The sequence below is a fragment of the Myiozetetes cayanensis genome, unplaced genomic scaffold (assembly GCF_022539395.1).
Source record: "Myiozetetes cayanensis isolate MyiCay16 unplaced genomic scaffold, myiCay2020 scf9, whole genome shotgun sequence".
NCBI lineage: Eukaryota > Metazoa > Chordata > Aves > Passeriformes > Tyrannidae > Myiozetetes > Myiozetetes cayanensis.
Window position 1 is genome coordinate 22,791,333 of NW_026088185.1, and position 21,087 is coordinate 22,812,419.

At 58.5% G+C, this 21,087-nt stretch overlaps 2 protein-coding genes across 2 annotated transcripts; both read left to right on the forward strand.

Annotated features, from left to right (window-relative positions):
- The first annotated feature begins 3,993 nt into the window (after nucleotides 1–3,993).
- CRYBA2 (crystallin beta A2) lies at nucleotides 3,994–7,106 on the forward strand. Its single transcript, XM_050339261.1, has 5 exons — nucleotides 3,994–4,026; nucleotides 4,620–4,793; nucleotides 5,215–5,356; nucleotides 6,404–6,546; nucleotides 6,877–7,106. The coding sequence occupies exons 2-5, from the start codon at nucleotides 4,633–4,635 to the stop codon at nucleotides 7,022–7,024; spliced, it is 594 nt and encodes a 197-aa protein (XP_050195218.1). The 5' UTR covers nucleotides 3,994–4,026; nucleotides 4,620–4,632; the 3' UTR covers nucleotides 7,025–7,106.
- Nucleotides 7,107–11,292: 4,186 nt separating this feature from the next.
- Nucleotides 11,293–15,302, forward strand: FEV (FEV transcription factor, ETS family member). The gene is made up of 3 exons (XM_050340514.1): nucleotides 11,293–11,344; nucleotides 12,309–12,383; nucleotides 14,787–15,302. The coding sequence occupies exons 1-3, from the start codon at nucleotides 11,293–11,295 to the stop codon at nucleotides 15,296–15,298; spliced, it is 639 nt and encodes a 212-aa protein (XP_050196471.1). The 3' UTR covers nucleotides 15,299–15,302.
- Nucleotides 15,303–21,087: the final 5,785 nt, after the last annotated feature.

A 21,087-nucleotide genomic window follows, 5' to 3' on the forward strand; every position in this document is an offset into this window, starting at 1 on the left:
AGTGGCCAGGGTGCCAGTGGGGGCAGCAGGTGGGCAGGTCTGGAGAGCCAGTCTCAGTGGGGCAGTGGTGGCTGGCTGAGGTCATGGGTGCCTGGGGATAGCTGAAGCTGAGATTAGGTGTGCTGCATGGAGAATCACCTCAGCCAGTTGTTTGCAAGATTCAGCTGTGGGTGAGAACGTGTGGGTATCCCTTGCATTGTGTTCCACTTGCTGTGCCCTCCACCACATCCCTGCTCTTCTCTGGCCATTGATGACAGTACCCAGAGACCAGTCATCATCTTGGTCCCCAATGGGTTCCTCTCCCACTCATCCTCTAGAATCATCCTGCCCTGGGTTCAGCAGGAGCTACAGCGAGTACCTGCCTAGCTCTGTCACAGGGGAGCCCAAGTAGCTGGGACTTCTCCAGGCATGGAACAGCTGGCAGCCCACGGTGTACATGTATGCCTGCGTGGGAGCTAATCCCAGCAACATCTGCCAGGCTCTTGCGTTCCCAGGAGTTTCCGGCTGCATGGATGGGATGGCTGGGTGCACAGGAGACACGTGTGTGGGGGCTGGCTGGCGTGTGCCAGGGATCCCTGTGCAAGGAGGCTTCTGCAGCAGGTAAAAGCCTGCACACGTGTGTCCTGTGTGCTCAGCAAAGATTCAGGAGGAGACTTGGAGATCCCAGCAAGCCTCTCTGCTCTAGGATCTGAGGACCCAGCAGACGGAAGTAGGGGTTTTGGCTGGGATTAACGAATCTTAGTGTGGCCATGTTCAGAGCAGTCCCCAAAGACTGGGGAGGGAATGGGGGTGTTTGCATTCTTGCCAAGGAGGATGATTTCCCAGGGAAATGAGGCTAGGGGAGAAAGGGGAGGAAAAAAGAGCAGTGGGGCTGTGTGGGGTAACAACACACTGCCCCGATCTAATCAGCCAGACCCTGCAAATAAAAGCCACCTGTTTTGGCCCTGGTAGCAGGAAGCCATCCCCAGAACAAACAGAGCACCAGGCAACTGGGAGAAAGACAAACAGGGGCCGGCACCAGCTCCATCTGCTCCTGGTCGGCCCAGCCCACAGATCTCCAGCCCCCTGGGGTGGCAGTCCAGCCCCCAGCAGGGTTGAGAAGAAAGACAGAAGCTAGCAGGCCTTGTGGGGGTCATGGTGTCAGCCAGATGCAGGACTACACACTGCTGTGCTGCCTTGGCCAGCTAGCCCAGATACTCATAACAGCAGTGGGAATGATGGTGTGCTGCCATGAGTCCTAGATGTGGCACTAGCATCAGGATTCCCAGGCAGGACCTGCCTCACCTCCCTAATGGCTGCCTATCATGCTGCTCAGCTCCCCAGGCTGTGCACTGTCCTGGGGCCAGTGCCTGCACAAAGCACGGGGTCCAACCCCACAGGTAGGTACTGTGGCTGCACGGTGTAGGCTTAACATGCAGCACTCGGGTGACCCTGTGCTCCCACTGTGCCCCCAGGCTGCCGGCTCAGCTGCCGCCCTGTGCCCGATGGCATGGAGAAACCTGATCTGTTTTGCTAGCATAGGGAACAGGCTGAGCCGGGAGCAATGAGGGGCCCTTATTAAATTAGCCTATGCAGGAGGCCCTGGGTGAGCGCTAACCAGCTCCACAGCCAGTGTTAGCAGCTGCCCTTGAGCAGAGTTGCTGCCTGTCCACTCACCAGCCTCCCCTTGCCCCTGTCCACAGCTGGACAGGTGTGGCTGGGGGCTGGCAGGTGACCTAGCCATGGGTATGCTGGTGGGTGACAGAGACTGCCCCAAGGAGCGGAAAGATACCCCAGGGAGGACAGGCTGCATCAGCACTCTAGGGAGCAGCGGGGGAGGGCTCCTCATGGGAGACCCCGCTGATCCACTGTCGCCTAATCTGGCTGTTACTCCCATGGGGCTGCCCTGAATGCACCAAGCAGAGGCTGAGGCACATCCCAGTGAGTGGGACATGCTGAGTAGCAAGGAAGGGGCATAATCTGCATCTGTGCTTTTGTCCTGCACACACATCCCTTACTCCCTCCAGTGCTTTTATCCAAAGGGTTGTATGGGGATTAGTGAGCTACTTCCATGCTCCTCACGGCACACCACCAGCACCCCATAGATCCTGTAAGACACCATGCAGTGCCCCTCACACCCCATATACACAGCCCATAACAGCCCACATGTCCTCTGGTGTCCCATGTTCTGGGGCTCTGTAATACACCCCTGCACCCCACAGCACCCCAGACTAAACAATGCCCCACACCTCTGCTCACACAGCTCAGGGGAGTGGTGGTAGCAGGGGGTGACCCTGCAGTGCACTAGCTCTGGATCTTGCCCCACCTTCCCCAAGGTGATGGCCTCCCTAAACTCTGCCCAGACCTGTCCCCCAGCACTTTGAGAGATATCCCCAGGCCACCGGCCTGCAGCGGGATGCTCTTCCTTCTCCGGAGACCCTCCCCATCCTTCCCTCCATCTTCTGCTTCCCTAGAGAGCTCCCAGAGGGTCTCCCCCTCCCTGCTACGAGCATCTAGGGCGACGCAAGCTGAGGGTCGCCTCTCCAGCGCCTGTCCCCGGCCAAGGACCACTAATGTCTTGAGCTGGAGCCAGCTCCAACCGCTGCTAGGCTGCACCCTCTGCTGGGTCCAGCAGGCATCGGCGCGGCCCTTCACCGAGCAGGCGAGGAAAAGCTGCCCGGGGTGCCGTCGAGCAGTCAGGGGGTCATGAAGAGGACCCACGAGTCCTGCCCCCAACCTGTCCTTGCTGTCACCCCCTAGTCCTCACTTCTTGCTGACACCACACCCAGCTGCCCACGCTGCATTCTCCATCACAGGCAATGTTGGGGTCTCTTGGGGTACTGACCTCATCCTCAGGACCCCAGAATGGCTGAGGTTTTCACAGGAATGTTTGGGGTGCTCTGGGCAAGCCCTTGCCCAGAGGCCAGCATGTCACCTGTCCAGCTGAAGGTGAGGAGTGCCTGGCCTCACCACAGACTGTGCAGGGATGCTGCAAGAAACACTGCTGCCAAGAGACCCAGGATTTCACAGCTTGGCAGGGCACCCCTCTTCTTTTCCAGCCTGTGTTGGCCTTATCCAGCCCAGGTCCTGGTAGGAGGCACTGGGGATATCTGCATGTCAGGACGCAGTTTCAGTTAGGGCTGGCCCTGCTGACCAGGTGAAGGACACAGCTCTGTCTCAAAGCTGGTCCCCTTCTGCTGTGCGTGGTGTCCCCTGCCTGAGTGGGAGGTGAACAGGGAGCACAGGGAGCCCTTTGTCAAGCGAGGGGACATGCCTGGGGCATTACAAGTGAGGATCAGGTAATCGGGGTCCATTAGTGTCCAGTCTAGAGTCAACAGGAAGCCCTGCAGGGCATTGCAGAGCATGGATGGACCTAGTTGTGCCTGTTCCAGCACCTCCTTCGCTCCTCTTGCTCACCCTAACCTTCTCCCACCCCACATGCAGCCCTACCAGTGCAAACTGAATCCCTCCCTTGCCAGCTCAGGACATGCAAGGCAGAGCTTGGCTGGAGGAGGGAGAGCCCTGGTGGCAGAGCCCCAGGCAGCCGGGCAGAAGCAGCCCCAGTGTGAGCCCTGTGTCCCAGTGTAAGGATATCTGAGCCCCTCAGCTCCCTACAGGCAAATTCCCGCTTCGCCCTGGCACCTCCTTCCCACCAACCTCAACCCTGGCAAAGGCTGCGGGTGCCCTGGGAAAGGCTGGGTCCCTAATCCCTGGGCCAAGCGGGGACATTGTCTGGGGGCAGAAAGGAAAGCGGCGCGTCAGGCCCTTTGCCCATTGTGCCCTGAGCCCCTGCGCAAACACAGCCCAGCACTTTCATTGTCAGCCCTGCTGGGCGCGGGGGGGCCGCTCTCGCCACACTGCCTAAGTGGAATGGACAGCCGGAGTCTGGGGTGGATGCGCACCCCGTCCCCCCCCATCCCCTGCCTGCTGACACAGCGCCCTGACCGCCTGCACCATCGGCACTTCGGCGCCCGTCTATAAAGGGCGAGGGGAAAAGCCGGCGGCGGCACCGCCACCTTCGCCTCTGTGCCCTGCCCTGCCGACCAAGTAAGTACCAGGCTGTGAGACCCCAAGCCCCTCAACTGCACAGGCGCTGCCATGCTCCCTTCACCCCCACACCGAGCCCCCCCCCCAACGCACACCGCGGGGAAGGGCAAGTTGCGGGGTGCTGCGTGGCACAGCAGGGGTGCCCTGTGCGGGCACAGGAGGGACCCTGGCAGGAGGGATGAAAGAGCCGGGCTGCTCTGCCCCATGGCTCCACCTGCACCCATGTCTGAGTTGGGGGTCACTGCCACCTCCCGGCACCGGGTACAGTGCCACTGCACCCAGTCAGCTCCTGGAGCCATCACCGGGAGCTTGGGAGCAGAAAAACTGAGGCAGTCCTGGGAGCATCACACAGAAAAATGGGGCATCGCAAGTTCTTCCCGCAGTGTGGGGCTCACCAGACAGAGATACCCTACCATCAAGGGAAGGGGAGCGGGAAGTGTCCCCCATACCAGGTTGGGAGGGCAAGGGGCCAGTGGCATGGGATGTGCAAGGGCAGCAGCACCGGCACCCCAGACTCAGTGGCAGGCAGCAGAGTGGCTGGGGGCTGGTGGTGGACACCTGCCGTGGGGTGACGCGTGGGGCTCTGCCAGCAGCCGAGCGACCCGTATGACCAGCAGTGAAGCCATGGACACCCTGGGGCAGTACAAGATCACGGTGTGGGAGGAGGAGAACTTCCAGGGCAAGCGCTGCGAATTCCTCATGGAGTGCCCCAGCATCATGGAGCGTGGCTTCCGCAAGATCCGCTCCATCAAGGTGGAGTCTGGCCCGTAAGTGCCCTGTCAGCCCCACGGCCCCTTCGCACACCCCACTCCAGCAAACCCACTGCGCCCAGGGGACTGTTGGGAGCTGCTGGGGAGCCAAAACACCCTAGTCCTTCCTCGGCTTTGACACAGACTCATTATGAGACCTTCCTGCTTGCGCTCCTTGTATGATGCCTCAGTGTCCCCATTTGCTAAGCAGAGAAACCCTGCCGAGCCAAGGCACACCTTGGAGGCAATGGAGTGGCTCTGGGGAGAGGGGTCCTGCTCTCAAAAGGGACATTTGCTGCTAGAAAGGACCCCAACCTCTGGACAGACCCACAACCTGCCAGGACTTCTCTGTCCCCTACATGGGAAGGAGAAGCCAACCCTGGCTGACCCTGGGAGCTGTGTCACGCATCCCTGAGGGTTTTCCTCCTCTCCCCTCCAGCTGGGTAGGCTTCGAGTACCCTGAGTACCAGGGGCAGCAGTTTATCCTGGAGAAGGGTGACTACCCCCGATGGGAGGCCTGGAGTGGGAACAGTGGCTACCGGACCGAGCACCTCCTCTCCTTCCGGCCCATCAAATGCGCAGTGAGTTACTGGGAAACCGTGGCAGGGGGCTTGGGGCAGACAGAGCCTCCTTCTGGCAGCCCAGCATGGAGCGACAGACTAGAGGATGAGTTACAGGGGCATGGGATGGAGGGGTGAAATGCACACAGAGCTGCTTGTAAGGTGGAGGAGTAGCTGCACCCACCTGCTCCCACCTCCCTGCAATGATCCTGAGACGCTTTTCAGGTCTAAAATTTAGGCTGAAACACTGTCCCAGCTCCTTCTGCTTTGTGCTTCAGGGATCCACCTCTCAGACTGAGTTTCCCAGGTCTTGTCCCCCAGCCCTGATACCCAGGGATGAGGTGAACAGAGAGGAGCCAGCAGGACCGCAGTGTGTCTCCGGGTCCAGGGTCCATCCCCCTCCTGCCCAGGGTACCCGAGCTGTGCCCAGGCAGGCGCAGCTCTATCGCTCCATCTGCAGAGACACTGGTGCTCGCAGCAGCGGCACGTCTGCGCCTCCGAGCGGGGGGTCCCCCCCCCAAACTTTTAATAATCACCAGGCAGATATGTTCGGGCTTTAATAAAGGGGATGCGATAAGATCACTCCTTACTGGCAGGACTGCTCCTCAGTGCAGATAGATGCGTGTGGGGGCTGGGCACGGGGGACAGTGTGCATTGCTCAGCGTCCCAGCTATTAACCCCTCGGTGTCTGGGATCCAGCAGGGCCCCACAGAGCCAAAGAGACCTGTCTCAGCAGCCTGCCTTGCCCTGAACCCTCCTGCAGCTCTGGAGAGCATGAACATGCTGAGGGTAGGAGCCCATGTGGGTTCAGGGGTTGTAGCTACTGTCACCCTCAATGGCAGCTGTGCATTGGGACCACAGGAACATGAGAGCAGCATCTTCTGGGCAGCCCTGGGGTGTCCTGGGGAGGGGGTGGCAGGCTGAAGGATATCTCTGTGCCTTGCACCAAAGCTGGGCATGGTCCCAGGCCTTTCACAGTGCCTTGGTGCATGTCACTCTGAAGCCACATACCCTATCCCTGTGCAAGCCAAGCCATCCCTGCTGACCCCCAGCTATCACCCTCTGCAGAACCACAATGACAGCAAAGTCATCCTCTACGAGGCTGAGAACTTCCAAGGGCACAAGTTTGAGCTGAGTGACGACTACCCCTCGCTGCAAGCCATGGGCTGGGGCAACAAGGAAGTGGCATCCATCAAAGTGAACTCCGGAGCGTGAGTCCTGCCAGCAGGGCAGGGGGCTGGGAGGGCTGAAAGCAGGGGCTCGGCAAAGCACCTCCCTCCTGCATAACCTCAGGATGGGGAAGGGGGACCCCAAAAAGAAGGGATGCTTTCCTACCACCTTTTCTTTGAAAATCGAAGCTATGCGGTGTTTTCTGTCCCTCTCCTCCCAGGGCAAGCAGAACGATGGAATGCGGTTGGGATGGGATTGGGATTGGGATGGGAGGGCAGGGGAGGGAACACAAGAAAAGGGGAGGGGAGGGGAGGGAGGAGAGGCAAGGGGAGGATTTGGCCTGGGGCTCTGAGCCAGAGGTCTGCCTTCAGGTGGGTGGCATACCAGTACCCGGGATACAGGGGCTACCAGTACGTGCTGGAGCGGGACAGACAGAACGGCGAGTTCAAGAAGTACAATGAATACAGCAGCCAGGCCCACACCAACCAGATCCAATCCATCCGCCGCGTCCAGCACTGAACAGGGGCAGGGCTGAATGCCCTGCAGCCTCCAGGCTGCTGTGCAATAGACCTCTATCCGGTAGCAAATAAAGGCATTTGTCAAAAAAAAGGGTGCTCCTGCCTCTGCTCTGCTTTTCAGGGGGCTGCCACACTGGTAAGACCCTCTGAGGGGTGGAATGTGGATTTTCCCCTTCTCCAGGTGGTTTTGGGGCTGTGGCCACCTCCAGCCTGGTGAGCTGAGCTCTCTGCACCCTACCTCTATTCCACGCACAAAGATTAGAGAGGATGCAGGACAGTTCCAATGCTGTGATGCTCTGGCTGGGAAAATGTGAACTTGCTGGGCAAAGAAAGGACTACAGCTGAGAGAGGGCATCCAGGAGGGTTGCGTCCTGGTAAGAGACATCCAGGGATGTCATGCCCTCAGTTCTCCTCCCAGGATCAGTGCTAGGGAAGGTGATTGCTATAAAGTCTGTGAACTCAAGGTCCCCTCCCTCTGCATCATCTCCTCCTTCTCTCTGGAAGAGAGAAAGAGGCCCCTGCCTGCAGTGGGCCTGGTAAGGAGGAAGAGCACAAAGGTCATCTGGGGTAGGGATGGGGGGATGGGACAGAACATTCACACAAACAGGGTAATGACAATTTTGTCAGGGTAGGGGGCACTGAGAGAGAGGGGCTGGGGGTGGAAGGAGGGTGATGCAGGAGTCAGAGGAAGGAGGTTCTCAGGGCAGTGTCCCACAGCTGGTAGGGGGCTTGGCTTGATGCTCCCAGATGCTCCCAGAACCCCTAGGATCCAGGTGTGTGTGTCCTCCCCCAGCATTGCCACGCCAGCACATCCGTGCCAATATCCGGCTCTGGGACACCGGGAGCCCCACCCAACTTCCTCCTCCTCCTTCAGCACCCTTTCCCAACCTCCTTCTACTCTTCCTTCAACTCCAGCTCCCCAAACCCTCCTAGGTGCAGGCCCCCTGTCCCCAGGTTCTCCCTGCATGCTGGACATTCCTTCCTCCTCCTTCTCCTCTTCCATCAGCACCCTGAAGCCCTCCTGAGGCACAGGCCTCTGGTCCAGAGGTGTTCCCTACACCCAGGACATGGGTGGATGGTGGAACACTACTGGGTGGTTCAGATGCCTAGGTTCCCCAATGCCCACCCTGCTAAAAGCGTATCTGACCCTGGGGCAGGGGGTGTCCCAGAAAGGTGCTGGAAGACTGGGCTGAACTGGACTGGGGGTTGGTGTGTGCACACCCCACAATCAGGCCTGTGCAGAGCCCCCAGCCCTGGCACATGTCTCAGGGTGTGTATGTGTGTGTGTGAACTGCACACATGAGTGTGCACAAAAGCGTGTCCCTGTACGTCCCTTTTCCTCTTGCACCCCAGTGTGGACATGCAGAAGCCCCAGCACCTGTGTGTCCTCATTCTGCGTGGCATCCCAGCTGCAGGGCACCCCCCAGCTCTACCCTGTCCCCTCCATGTCCCTGCTGGCCCCACCCCGCCACTGCCCCACGGCCTCTCCCCCTGCACAAACACATTCCGGCACACCTGGCCAGGTGCAGCCAGCACAGAGCCACGTCAGCTTGGCTCCACTTCACAACGCCGGCTCACAGGTGAAGCTCTCCTGGGCACCTGCAGTGGGTGAGGGTAGGGGCAGGCTGTGGGGGTCATTGCAAAGTCTGGGGTCCTTCTTGCTCCATCCTGGGGGGGAAGGGGGGGGCGAGTGCCGGGGTGGGTGGTGGGGGGCAGGCTGCTTGCTTGCAGCCAGAGGGGCCTGCAGCTGCTGCCAGCTAGGTGCTCCACGTTCTCTAGGCTCTGTCCCCAGGAGCCCCACAGACCTGGACCCTCATCTTCCAGATCCCCCACAGACCCAATGCATAATTCTTTGTTCATCCATGAACATGGGTCCCTGTTCCCTGGATTTCTCATGTACTCTCCCTTCCCCATCCTCCGGGTCTGCCCCAGCTCCCCCTTGAACCTGAGGTCACATCACTCAGGTCCCCAGAAGCTTCACATAGACACAGAGCTCCCCAGCCCCTGGGACCTCACACTCCCTGCCCCTTCGCACCTCTCTGCCCCTAGGTCACCAAAAGCCCCCAGTCCCCTCACCGCCCACTTTAAGCCTCACCACTCACTGGCTTTCTCAGTGACCCAGGAATCCCCATCCCCACTGCCCTCCAAAGCATCCCCAACTCCAGTTCCCTCTGCCCTAACTCTGCTTCTCAGCCTGATCCCAGCTGCCCCTTTCACCCTCCCCCCATTCTGGCTTGATGTGGTGTCCTTCAGCCCAGACCACCCCTCCACGCCCTCCACCATCCAGGTTTGCTGGAGGAAGATCACAGTCACCCTGACTGCCGGGAGACAACAGCTCGGCGGGTCTGGCACCCTCCCCACCTCACCCTGCTGTCTCCGGGGCTTGTTTTCCGTTGCCTGAGGTTTGTTTCAGTGACTCAGGCAGCGAAAGCAAGTCTGGGAGGCTGCAGAGCCACTACTGGGAAAGTTGCACTTGGAGGTCTGGGGAGGAGAGGGATGGGGGGAGCAGCCAGACCTGCTGGGCTTTACAGAGCTGGGACACCCCACTGTGGTGTTCGGCGGAGCTCGGAGGACAAGCTGGGAGAACAGAAACTTCTAAAGGGCTGTTACATCTCAACAGTATTTGTGGGGAATTGCTCAGGGAGCACCATGGTCTCTGCTCATGTCTCCCCCTACCAGTATCTGCTCTTTGTCTCTGATGGAGATGGGCAGAAGAGGTGGAGCACCTGGAGCCCTGCTCAGCGCCCATGGGACCCCCTGCTTCCTAAACACTTTGGACATCCACCCCCAGGAGGAGCCACCAACCCTGTTGGGCTGTGGCAGCCCAGCTGAGCATTGTTCACCTTTTTATGCAGGGCACATTTTGGCTGCAGTACTAATAATAACCGTGAGTCTGGCACGGCTGTATTCTGGTTTCCATTAGGTTCATATCTGGCAATGATTGCTCTCAAGAAATTCATCTAAGTCCTGCATAAGAGTTTGTCCTGTTAGTAATCAATGAAACACCACAGGAGAGGTTGTGGTCTTGGCTGTACAGCACTGGACTTGTGGAGCAGAGCTGGTGCGAACTGCTGACACACTGCCTGGCTGTGTCAAGCTGTGGGGTCCTGGTGTAGAGTCTACTCTTGACCGGGGGGACAGAGCCTGTGAGAGTACCCCACAACTGCATATATCAGCTGAAGCCATGTATGATGGGGAAACACCTGGCCAAATGCCTTTGGGGAGCTGGGATCATCTTTCTCCATTGCACATTTCTCCACAAACTGCATTCCTGTCTTCAGAAAATACCCAGGGCTGCCCAGGACAAGCACATGAAGACAGGGCCATCCCAGTTTGGGTGGGTATTGAGTTTCACCCAACTTCTACAGCTGCTCACCTTTATTAGGAAACAGACTGGGACAAGGCTGGTCACAGGCTTAACTATCCCTGAGGCAGGGACGGTCCAGAAGGGCACAGAGGAGACAGGGAGGTGGCAAACCTGTGGTATAACCTGGTGCCACCAACTGCTGGCAGTGCACTTACCCACCTCTGAAACTCAGCACCACAAAGGAATCCCATCACCAGTGTCCCAGAGCTGGAGAGACCTGGTAGGGACCCAGACAGGTCCATCCCAGGACTCTAGGAACTGCAAGGAGACCCCAAGACTGTGCTGCTGATGTTGAAGCTGGGAAAGGGGCAGGCATGGACTCTCATGGCTGGCAGTACAGGTGGCTCAGAGAGCCTGATGCTGCTGGGATGATGTCAGTGTCGATGCCGATGCCTCTGCTGATGCCGATGCCGTGCAGTGAGATGCAGAGGGCCGAGAGGATGCTGTCCGGTCGGCGGGTCAGAAAGCGAGATGGTGGTGGGAGGCCGGGCCCGGGCGGTCTCCAGGCAGTGTCCGAGCCCGCTCCTAGCTGGGATGGCAGCGCAGTGTTTGCGAAGAGTTAAGGAGGCGGAAGAGGCAGGAAGCGGCCCGAGCCTCTCTCCATAGAAACCCGCGGCCGTGATTAAAGTCTGATTCGGGCCCGATAGCGGGGGGGGGAGAGAGGGGGGGCTGCGCCCGCTTTAATTACAGCGGAGGAAATTGCTGGAGCCGGGGCCCCGAGCCCCTGCGAGTTGCCTGGAAACTCCCCCCTCCTCCGCCTCCCCCGGCCCCTGCCCGTCCCCTGCCCGTCCCGCTGCCATTTATTCGCCATCAGCTGCTCCCTGATAAAGTGGAATAATAATAATAATAATAGGGGCAGGAATATTAAAACATGCAGCCCTCGGGCCGCCCCCACAGCTGCCATGAGACACGGCACCGGAGCGGTGCCACTGCTGCTCAACATGTACCTGCCAGGTACGGGCGGATCCCTCGGCCGCTGCCCCACCGCTGCGCCGTGCACCGCACAGCACCCAGCCCCTGCCCACCCTGTCCCGCTGAGGCCCCGGGACGCTTCTCGCCCTGTCTCCTTCCAGAGCCCACCCTGTTCTCTCCTCTCTCTTTCTGTCCATTCTCTCTTCCTGCCTTCGAGCACCACAACCATCCCTTCCATCTACCCTCACAGCCTTCCATGCCTGCGCACTTATCCTCCCATCCTTCATCCACACACCGTCCTCCTGTCCTTCTATCTCTCCATCCACCCTTCTCTCCTTCCAACTAATTTTTCCACCTACCCATCCTCGCCCTATGCTTCCATCCATCCTTCCACCCCACCCACTTGTCCCTCCATCCCCTTTTCCATCCACGCTACCAGCCAACCCCTCTGTCTACCCTCTGTCCCTTCCATGAGCCTGTTTTTCTCTTATTTTACCCATTATCTACCCTTGCCTCCATCCATCCACTTCTCGACCTGTCTTTCCTCCATCTACCCACTCATCCAACCTCCCTTCTGTACTTCCATCCATCCACCCATTACCTTCCTTCCGTCCATCCATCTATCTCTCCTTTTCACAGCAGTCCGCTCCCCAAACACCAAGAGTCATCCTTCCTTCCACCTGCCAATCCTGCCACCCATCCTGCTACTCACCCGCTTCCTCTCCCTCTCCCCCTGCCCCGCAGTTCTCTCCCTCGCTCCCTCTCTCCTCTCTACCCCAGACCACGGGATTTTCTATTCCTATTTAAAAGCTTCCCCAGCTGGGTCGGAAATCGGATTTCCTTTTTCCTGGACGCGTTTCCTGGCTTCGCCGCCGCGGCGGGGCAGGCGAGGGGGAGCGGCCGGGGGCTGCGAGGACATTGCCCGCGGGTGGGCGCCGGGGGGTCGCGGTCCCGCCTGACTCCAGCTCCCCGCCACCCCCACCCGCGCCCCTTTTTTTTCCCCCAGATCCAGTAGGGGAAACTTTGTTCAAAGACGGGAAGAGCCAGGCATGGGGGTCTCTCAGCCCGGGCGTGCAGAAAGGTAAGAGCAACCGCTGTTCCTTACCCTGGACCTGCTCCGCTTCCCTCAGCTGGCCCGGAGCGGGGACCTCCGGGGCATACGCATTATTCCCCGATAAGCAGACACCGGGGACCCCTTCCCGTTCCTGTGCCGGGCATTGCCCACGCGGGACACGGCCGCCGCGGAGCCCCCGTTCCCTGCTGCTGCGGGCTGGGAGCATTCCTGCCGTCAAATCCTACGGGGAAAGCAGCGAGTCCCGACAGCCGGGAGCCCCCGTCCCGTGGCAGCAGAGGGGAGCGGGGAACCCGGTTCCCCGATCACCGCAGGGGGAGAGTGCGGGGTCCCAGCTCCGGTCCCCCAGGTGCTCGGGACATCAGACGGGGAGGGAGCTGCCAGGCAGCCCAGGAGTGGGGCGAGCTAATCCGGGCTCTGGAGACCCGTTCCTGGGAGTGGGGAGGTGAGTTGAGACACCACCCGTGAGGGAGTTGCCGGTGAAGGGCTGGGGCTCGGGCAGGTCTGGGAACTGACGGGTCTCTGTCTGGAGAAATCCACGCAGAGGTCACGGGCATGGGCAAGTGCTGACCAGAGAGCAGCCTGGAGCCTGCTGGGGAGTGCAGCAGCGCTGGGCATCGCGAGGCCAGCACTGTGGTGTTTGGGCAGTGTAGCTTGCCTGTTTGAAAAGAGACAGTTGACAAAGGGCTGCTCTGAGCAGAAAAAGGTAGGAAAGCTGGGACTGGGGAGACCCTTGTGCCTCTGCACTGGGAACTCTGCCTAGCCATACTCTGTGCACTGTGATGCAGTGAGAAGGACCTTTTTGGATCCCCGGATATTTCCTCGGGGAGATGCCAGGTGCATTATCATGGCATCCTGCGGCAGTCAGGACTGAGCCTCACCACCCCACCCGGCTGCACCCCCCAACACTTCCCTGTCCTCCTTGCATAGGGTGGAACAGGCACAAGTGGGAGATAGCTGGAGCCCAGGGTGGAGGCTGTGGCAATGAGAGGCAAAGGCTGCAGGGATCTCTCCTAGGGAGGAGAGATCCCCCACCTTGGTCCCAGGATGGGGGATTAGGAAATGCAAAACCTTGGAAAGACTGGGGCGTATCTGCCTGGATCAGGATGTCTAACCTGGGTTTGGTGAAACAGGGATGGATGGGAAACAGCTGTTCCCTGCTCCTACCAGGGCAAGAAGTGGGGAGCACCAGATAAAATTGTGTGAGATAAGTAGGATAAGGTGGTTCTTTGTGGGAAATGTAGCTGAGCTGTGGGACTGCTTGCTTCAGGGGTCATATGTGCTAAACTTCTGTATGGAATCCAAGCACCTATAGACAAAATAATGGTAGAAAAGCACAGAGAGAATGATGAAATGTAAAGACACGTCCTCTGCTGTTGGAAGAGACTGTGCTGCAAGGGTTGGGATGAGGAGCAGGGATGTGCAGGAGGTGCTGGTTGGATGGGGCAGGGCAAGGTGTCTAGGTAAGTGTAGGGCTGCTCTGCAGGGTGGCTGGGTCCCAGCGGCAGGACTACTCCTTGTCCAAAGGTCCAGGGACCCTCTCCTTTTGTGATTTCTCACCAGACACAATGGAGCCTGTCCTTGTGCCTCACCATGGGCATGTCCAGGTGTGCCAGGCTCCAGTGTGTGCAGCCTGGCACAGGGGCACCTTGGCCACCCACCAAGGATACTCCTCAGTGCAAGCTGCAGATGCAATGGCCATGGCTCAGAGAGGACATTTTCCCTTTGGAAATAAGGATCATTGATGGCTGATTCAAAGCCACAGCAAGTCCTGCCCTGTCCTCCACTCTCCCTCTCCTATACTTATCTGTGCCTCTCTGGGTTGTAGTTCAGATCAGTGCTGCACCCTGACTTCCGCTCATCGTGGAGACATCAGTGCAGGGCACAGTGTCCCTAGAGCAGAGGCTGTGCTGTGACACCAGCCCAGTTTCAAGCAGATGTGGCAGTGGGGAGTATTTGTGCTGGGATAGGTCTAGGTACTTCCAAGATATCTCCTTCTTGGAGCTGCAGATGAAAGAAAAAGGCCATGTCCTCACACCAAAACGAACAAGCTGGTATTCATCTTCAGTGGTGTGTGAACGTGAGTGGGAGGGATGTGGAGATCCTGGATCCAGACCCACTGCAACCTATGTTGACCTCTGAGCACTCCTACCCCATCACAAGGTGCAGGGGCATCTTTTCCTCCTCTTACCTGGGGGGCAGGATGGAGTAGGGATGCTGCAAAGGAGACACAATCTTGTTACCATCCTCTGCATCTCTAGAGCAGGGAAGATGCAGTGAGGTGCAGCCTAAACCTGGGTCCACATGGGAGGGGGCAATATAGCAGTGGGTCAAGGAGAATTGGGGCACATTCTGTCCCTAACCTTGCACCCTGGGAGGGAGCTTTAACCTCTCTGGGGCTCGGCCTTGCAGGCAGTGGGCAGATCCAGCTGTGGCAGTTCCTGCTGGAGCTGCTTTCAGACCGGGCCAACCTGAACTGCATCGCCTGGGAAGGCACGAATGGGGAGTTCAAGCTGATCGACCCCGACGAGGTGGCGCGGCGCTGGGGCGAGCGGAAGAGCAAACCCAACATGAATTACGACAAGCTGAGCCGGGCACTGCGCTACTACTACGACAAGAACATCATGACCAAGGTCCACGGCAAGCGCTACGCCTACAAGTTCGACTTCCATGGGCTGGCGCAGGTGTGCCAGCCGGCCACCCCCGATCACACCCTCTACAAATTTCAGGGCAACCTGGCACCGCTGCCCTTCTCCGGCATCTCCAAACTCAACCTCATGACCTCTGGGGTGACGCCGGCTGGCTTTTCCTACTGGCCTGGTTCCAGCCCATCCCTCTACCCTGGGCACGGGCTCCAGCCCTCGGCTCCGTTCAGCGCCATGGCAGCCTCCCACCTCAACAACATGAACAACCATTACCATTAGAGGCCCGGCTGTGCCAGGTGGATGCTCCCTGTCCCTGGCAGCATGGGGCTATGGAGTTGGGAACTCAGTGGGGAGGGATGGGGGGTGGGATTGTGCCCTGCTCTCACTTGCCCCCTTTCAGATTTGGAATGGTGGGGAGGGTGGGGGGTGCTTGCAGGGTAGCCGGGTTGGTTCCCTGATAGGGGTAGCTGGAAGAGAGAAGCCATCTAAATTTAAGATGAGAAGGTATCCATGATCCTGGGAATGGATGTGGATACCTAAAGTAGGGTGTGAATGGAAGGAAAAACTATCGGCTCCACTCCTGGCAGGGGCTGTGCACCCCCTTTCCTTTGCAACATGCTGCCCACACCATGAATATCCTTAGCTCCACCCCCAGCCCATGCCTGCCCCACCCCTCTACCTGCAGAGAGGAGTTAGGAGCTGGGTCCCTGGGGCAGCTGCATCCATGGATGAGGGTCCCACTGAGCAGGGGCAAGGAAAAGGGACCTTGCCTGAGCACTTGGTCCACTCACCTACATCTCCAAAGTCTTCCTTTCTTCCATCCCTCCTACACCTCCTGCTGATGGTAGCTTCCTTCAGACCGCAGGAGAAGGCTTGGTCTGAAGAGCAGATGTTCTTCATGGGTTGATTCCTACCCAGGGCAGAGATCTGGGGTTGGAGGGGCAGGTGTGGCAGGCATGCACTGCCAGTTCTCAGGGCGAGACCAGAGCCTGGAGACAGCATAGCCTGGTCCCTGCAACTCTGCCCTCTCCCCAGTGCTTGAGGATCACACTACAGATGGTCCTGACATCCTGCACATGAGCCCATGTCCTGCATGTCACTTCCAAAAATAATGTTCCAGTTTTACTCTGGCTTTAGCCCCTCACATGCAGGGCTTGGTGGGATACCTTCCATAGGTGGGAACATCCCCAGGGACAAGGCAGGGAGTGAGGTAGAGCGGGAGAAGGGATGACAGCAGGAGTGGGAGCCCCAGGCACCAAGGAGCAGCCCTGGGTCTCTCCCGGCTTCAAGGAGCTGCCCCCATCCTCCAGAGCAGGACAGTGGCTCAGCAGACACAGAAGAGCTGGGCACATTGAGCTCTGCACTGGCTGGGGGGTGGGTTTGGTCTTCAATAAAACAGAGAGGTGCTGCGAGCTGTGTTCTCTCCTGTCTGAAGGGATCTGGCAAGAGGGGGAACCACCCAGCAAATCCTTTTCCATCTGAGCCAGAGCACCTTCAGGGCTGGGGTGTGGAAGATGCCACCACTCTTCTGTGTCACCTTTTCTCCAGGCATCGCCTCTGATTCTTATAAACCCCAAGAGACAGGGCAGAGCTGGAAACCTCTGGGTTACTTGAGACACCCCTCCAGGGTACCCTCATAGATTGATCTTAGGCTGGCAAAGGGATGTGGCAACTGGAGGCAAAGAGGAGGTGCAGTTGGCCTCGCAGGATGTTTGCCACCCTGCCATTATCCAGGCCAATTCGGGATTCCAGGAGCCGGATCTCTTGTGACTCCCAGAGCCCTTTGCAACCAGTTTGGGGCAATGCACTGGGCCCAGCACAGCTACATCCTGTGCCAGGCCAGGCTCATGTGTGACATTGATGCAGAGGTGAGCGGGAGACCACTGCTTGCCTGGCTCCAAGAAGATGCCCACAGATCCACTGGTGCCCACAGTGGCTGCTGTGGGCCAAGGGACTGCCCTCTGCTTGTCCCCTTCCTTGAGGCTTTGCTCCTGATTCCACTCCCATAGAGGAACCAGGGTGCCAGGGATGGGTGCCAGGCTTACAGCAGGGATCAAACTGGCTGTGTCAGGGTAAGCCATACCCAGCCCCTACCCCTGCATGCCCCAGATCACAGCAGCCCACAGATCTGGGGGCTTCATGCTGCCCCCTCTGTATCCCTCCAGGGTCTGGTCACTCTCACAGCCTTGGTGGCATCTGCTTTGATGCATCCTCATTGCCCTAATCAGCTTAAGGGAGTGGGATCTGATGTCAGTGTGTCCTCTGGGGAGGGCTCAGGCTGTGAAGTGGGGGGGCCCAATGCTGCCAGCCAGGAGCCCATGTATGGGAAAGGAGTTGCAGGGACTGCAGAGGGAGGGGCTGTCCCTACCTCCAGGGTCCCTGAGTGTTGCACAGCCGGTTCCCAAGGATGGCAGGAAGTGAAGTGAGGGGGAAAGGAGTAGTTACCCCCATGCAACCAGTGTGGAGACAGGCTGAAGACATCCCTTGCCCCCAGACTTGGCTTTGTAAGGGCAAAATCGGGAAACTGGCCACAATTGGCTCCTTCAGAGACGGGGCAGAGGGCTGCGCCCCCACCGGGATAGCTGCTTCAGGGCTTAGGTAACTGCATGACGCAGGGCAGGACACTGATTAAGGGATGTGGGTCACTAGTAGCTCCTCCCTTCTCCCCCTCCCTGTCCCTATCCCTCTTGTCCCTCTGCCAATGCCTACACCAGCGAAGCCTAGGTGACTCCACTCCCCTCCTCATTCCCGACCCTGCAATCCGGGTCCCTGCTGGGTAGGAGGCGAGACATGCTGGGGAAAAGGGGGAGTTACCTTTCTGGGAGAGGGGAGACCACTGCACACACCCCATGTAACAGCCTGCAGCTGAGGGCTTGCTTCGCTCTGAGCTCACAGTCCCACTGCTCTGTCCCCAGGGTGCCACGCCAAAAGCCCTGCACTCCCCAGGGAAGGCAGCCGGGAAAGAAGGGGAGGACACCCATGCGGGACTGCACCAGCGATGCTCTCGCCTGCCTGTGGACACAGCCAGTGTCACCATGGCAACTCGGGATGCTCCCATCCCCAGGCACCACTGGGAGCTGGCCCCCCCTCATGACATGTTGTGCTTACTGGAGGGGGAAACAGAGCATCACTTCACCCAACTCAGCTTCCCCCATCCCCAGAGCCCCACCTGACCCAGCCTGCCAGAGGTGCTGCTTTCTGCAGTTTTCTTCAGTCACCAAAAACCGCCGCCTTGGAGCAGACTGCAGCAAAATCCTGCCAATGGGCAAGCGGGGCCGAGCCCGGCACAGCTCCTGGTGGAGCATCATCTCTGTGGGTGCCCAGCACAGAGAGCCGATGGGGGAGCACAATCCCTGGCAGTGGGGTGTACGTACCAGCTGGGTGGGCAGCCTGTCTCAGGTGGCTGGCAGCAGTGCGTGGGCCCAGTGCACTCAGGGGCTTCCGACCTACCTGTGGGGAGTCCTTGGGTGCCCTGTCCAGGGTGAGATGGGGAACACGGTCCCAAAGGGCTTCAGCCTGCACTAGGAAGAGTGAGGGAGCAGAGACTATGGCATGGCAGCTTCTTCTGCTGCCCTGTGATTAAAGACAGAAGGATTTTTTTTCCCTACTTAAAAAAACCCAAAACAAATCAAAACAATAAACCAAACAAAAATAAGTCTCTTTGTATCTGCCTTTGCTTCCCTGTCAAGAGGGCAGGTTTTAGCCTCTTGCCAGTACAACAGGGGGACCCCTCCAACTTCCCCAAAGCCTCCCAGCCACACAGTAATGGATCAGAGGGAGGATGGAGTAGCCCCTCTCCTATTTTAGCAGAGTCATGTCACCATTTGTTTCATTTCTCATGCTGGGAAGAGCCTTTGCAGCACAGCCACACCACGTCTGCCCTGGGGAATGTTGGCTGCCTCTCTGCCCACCTCTGCTCTCCCTACAGCCTTCCCAATTCCCACTTATTTCATCCTCTCCACATCCCGGCTGTGCTGGCTCCTCAGCCCCCCACCCCCAAGCTGCTGACTCACATCCTCTCTCCAGACGCCACCTTCCCTTGGCCTGGCTCCCTGCAAAGTGCTTCACGACTTAGTATGGCTCAGCCAGAGCCTGCAGGTACAGGCATTCAGGCTCCAAAACCCCTTTTGAAGTCCCTCCAAGGAACCAAATGTGATGCTTCCAAAAGATGCTGCTTTCTTCCTTGCCAACATGCTAAGGGCTGGGGCTGTACTGCCACCGTAAACCCAAACCTCATCCCTGCTGCCACCAGCTCTCTGGGCTGCCAGGGAGACAGTGTCCCAGTCTGCTGCTGCCCAGCTGTACACTGAGACCTTGGGCTGGACTTTGCTGAGGGCAGGAGCTGAGTAGCAGGAGGACTGGATTAATGTGCTAATGCCAGATTATGCTCTAATGCAGGACTTCTGATGAGGGAACAGCCCCTACTCCAGCCCAGGGGGCACTCAATTCCTGAAGCAGAAGCACTCCCCATGACTGCCTTAGGCCACAGCCTGGTGCTGCCTGGCTGTCCCCCAAGGAGTTCAATCCTCAGGGGTGACAAAGGACTGTGAGACAGGCAGGGAACACAGCACAGGGTGATCTCCACACTCAGCTCTCAGTGAGCTGGAGGTAATGCCCCAGACTATGTAGCCCTGGCCCTCTGCTCTTCCAGGCTCTGTGGCAGACAGATCAACAGCAGGGCTCCAAGGTATCTGGTTCCCCTTCCTCACCTGCCCCAGCTTCCTGGCATAGAGCTGTCCCCAGCCTATGCTCTTCAGTCCCAAACCCATCAGCCAGGCAATGCCACAAGACATGCTTTGGCTACAATGGGGACCAAACTGTCTGTCATCCCACATCCCTCAGTCCCATGACTGCCATTGGGCCACCCTGGGCACAGGCAGAGTTCTTGCAGGTTTCCACCCAGCCTGCATGTATGTCCCATCAGCTGAGACCTTCTGGAGGCTGTCCTGCCCCTTCCTGAGTAAAAATGTCTCATCAGCCAATTTAGCCTGGGACTCTTCATTTTCCCTCTGCCATTTGCTGCCATCTCCCAGTGTCAGTTTGTCCATGTATTCCCCCATAGACACCCCACCAGCAGCTGTGAGGAAGTGCCATGGAGCAGGGAGGGGACCAGAAACCTGCACCCACAAGTCATCCCCAATTCAGCCCAGAGAGCAACAGCCCAAAGCTGCAGTGGAGCCGGTGTCCAAGTAGCTCCAACAGAGGCAGAAGAGAGACCTCCCACTTCCATCTGCCTCGAGAAACATATTCTCCATCATCCTCACAGGCAAATGAAGAAAGCCCTGTGCAGAAAGCTGGGCCAAGGCAGGTCCTTCACCAGCCATGCAGGTGTTGGGTCTGCAGCATCTAGAACAGTTTTCTCCCCATGGAGCACCTCCAAGTCAATCTGAAGATGATGCCAAGTCTTAATAGCAAAACCACAGCTTCACTGCTGTTTTTCTGACAGGAAGAAGCATGGCTTGCCACACTGGCTGCTCCAGCTATCCATCACTCCTCCATGCCCCAGTGCCAGGGCCAGCTCATCCAACCCATGGAGTTTGCTCCACAGACAGAGTAGTAGGGCAAGGGGACTCCCACAGAGCAGTTGTTCCACAGCTTCAGGTAGAAGCTCCCCTTTTCATGGGTGACTACGCATCCTTGGGACCCACTGGCAGCCAGGGTGCCCCTAGCAGCCCCATATAGTCTTGGGCAGCAAGATGAGGGTGCTATGGCCTGAGAAGAGACCTTCCTGGGGCAGGAGGTGCTGAACCCAGTGCAGGCTGCACCATGCAGCTTGTGCCCACCTACCCTGCTGCAACAGGTTGGAGCAGATGGGGCATCAGCTGTGAGGCATGGAGAGGAGATGTGTTGCTGCTGGAGGAATTTCAAACTAGGAAAGTACTGGGATCCCTCACCTGGATTTCTGTGGTGATTGATCACTGACTTGGTCCTGCTGCTCCACCCCTGAGTCCCAAACCTAATGGGAATTCCCCATCCCTGCAACCTCAGACACTAATGGGCTCTGCAGCTGGCAGCACAGGGGGCTTCCCAGTCCCTTAATGCTCCTCAGGGAGCACTGGTGGCTGAAG

Bases quoted from the DNA above. Each gene is read 5' to 3' on its own strand.
- CRYBA2 (XM_050339261.1), top strand. From the start codon at position 4,633: ATGACCAGCAGTGAAGCCATGGACACCCTGGGGCAGTACAAGATCACG. The intron at 4,794-5,214 runs GTAAGTGCCCTG...TCTCCCCTCCAG, and splicing joins ATCAAGGTGGAGTCTGGCCC to CTGGGTAGGCTTCGAGTACC. The intron at 5,357-6,403 runs GTGAGTTACTGG...CACCCTCTGCAG, and splicing joins TCCGGCCCATCAAATGCGCA to AACCACAATGACAGCAAAGT.
- FEV (XM_050340514.1), top strand. From the start codon at position 11,293: ATGAGACACGGCACCGGAGCGGTGCCACTGCTGCTCAACATGTACCTG. The intron at 11,345-12,308 runs GTACGGGCGGAT...TTTTTCCCCCAG, and splicing joins GCTCAACATGTACCTGCCAG to ATCCAGTAGGGGAAACTTTG. The intron at 12,384-14,786 runs GTAAGAGCAACC...TCGGCCTTGCAG, and splicing joins CAGCCCGGGCGTGCAGAAAG to GCAGTGGGCAGATCCAGCTG.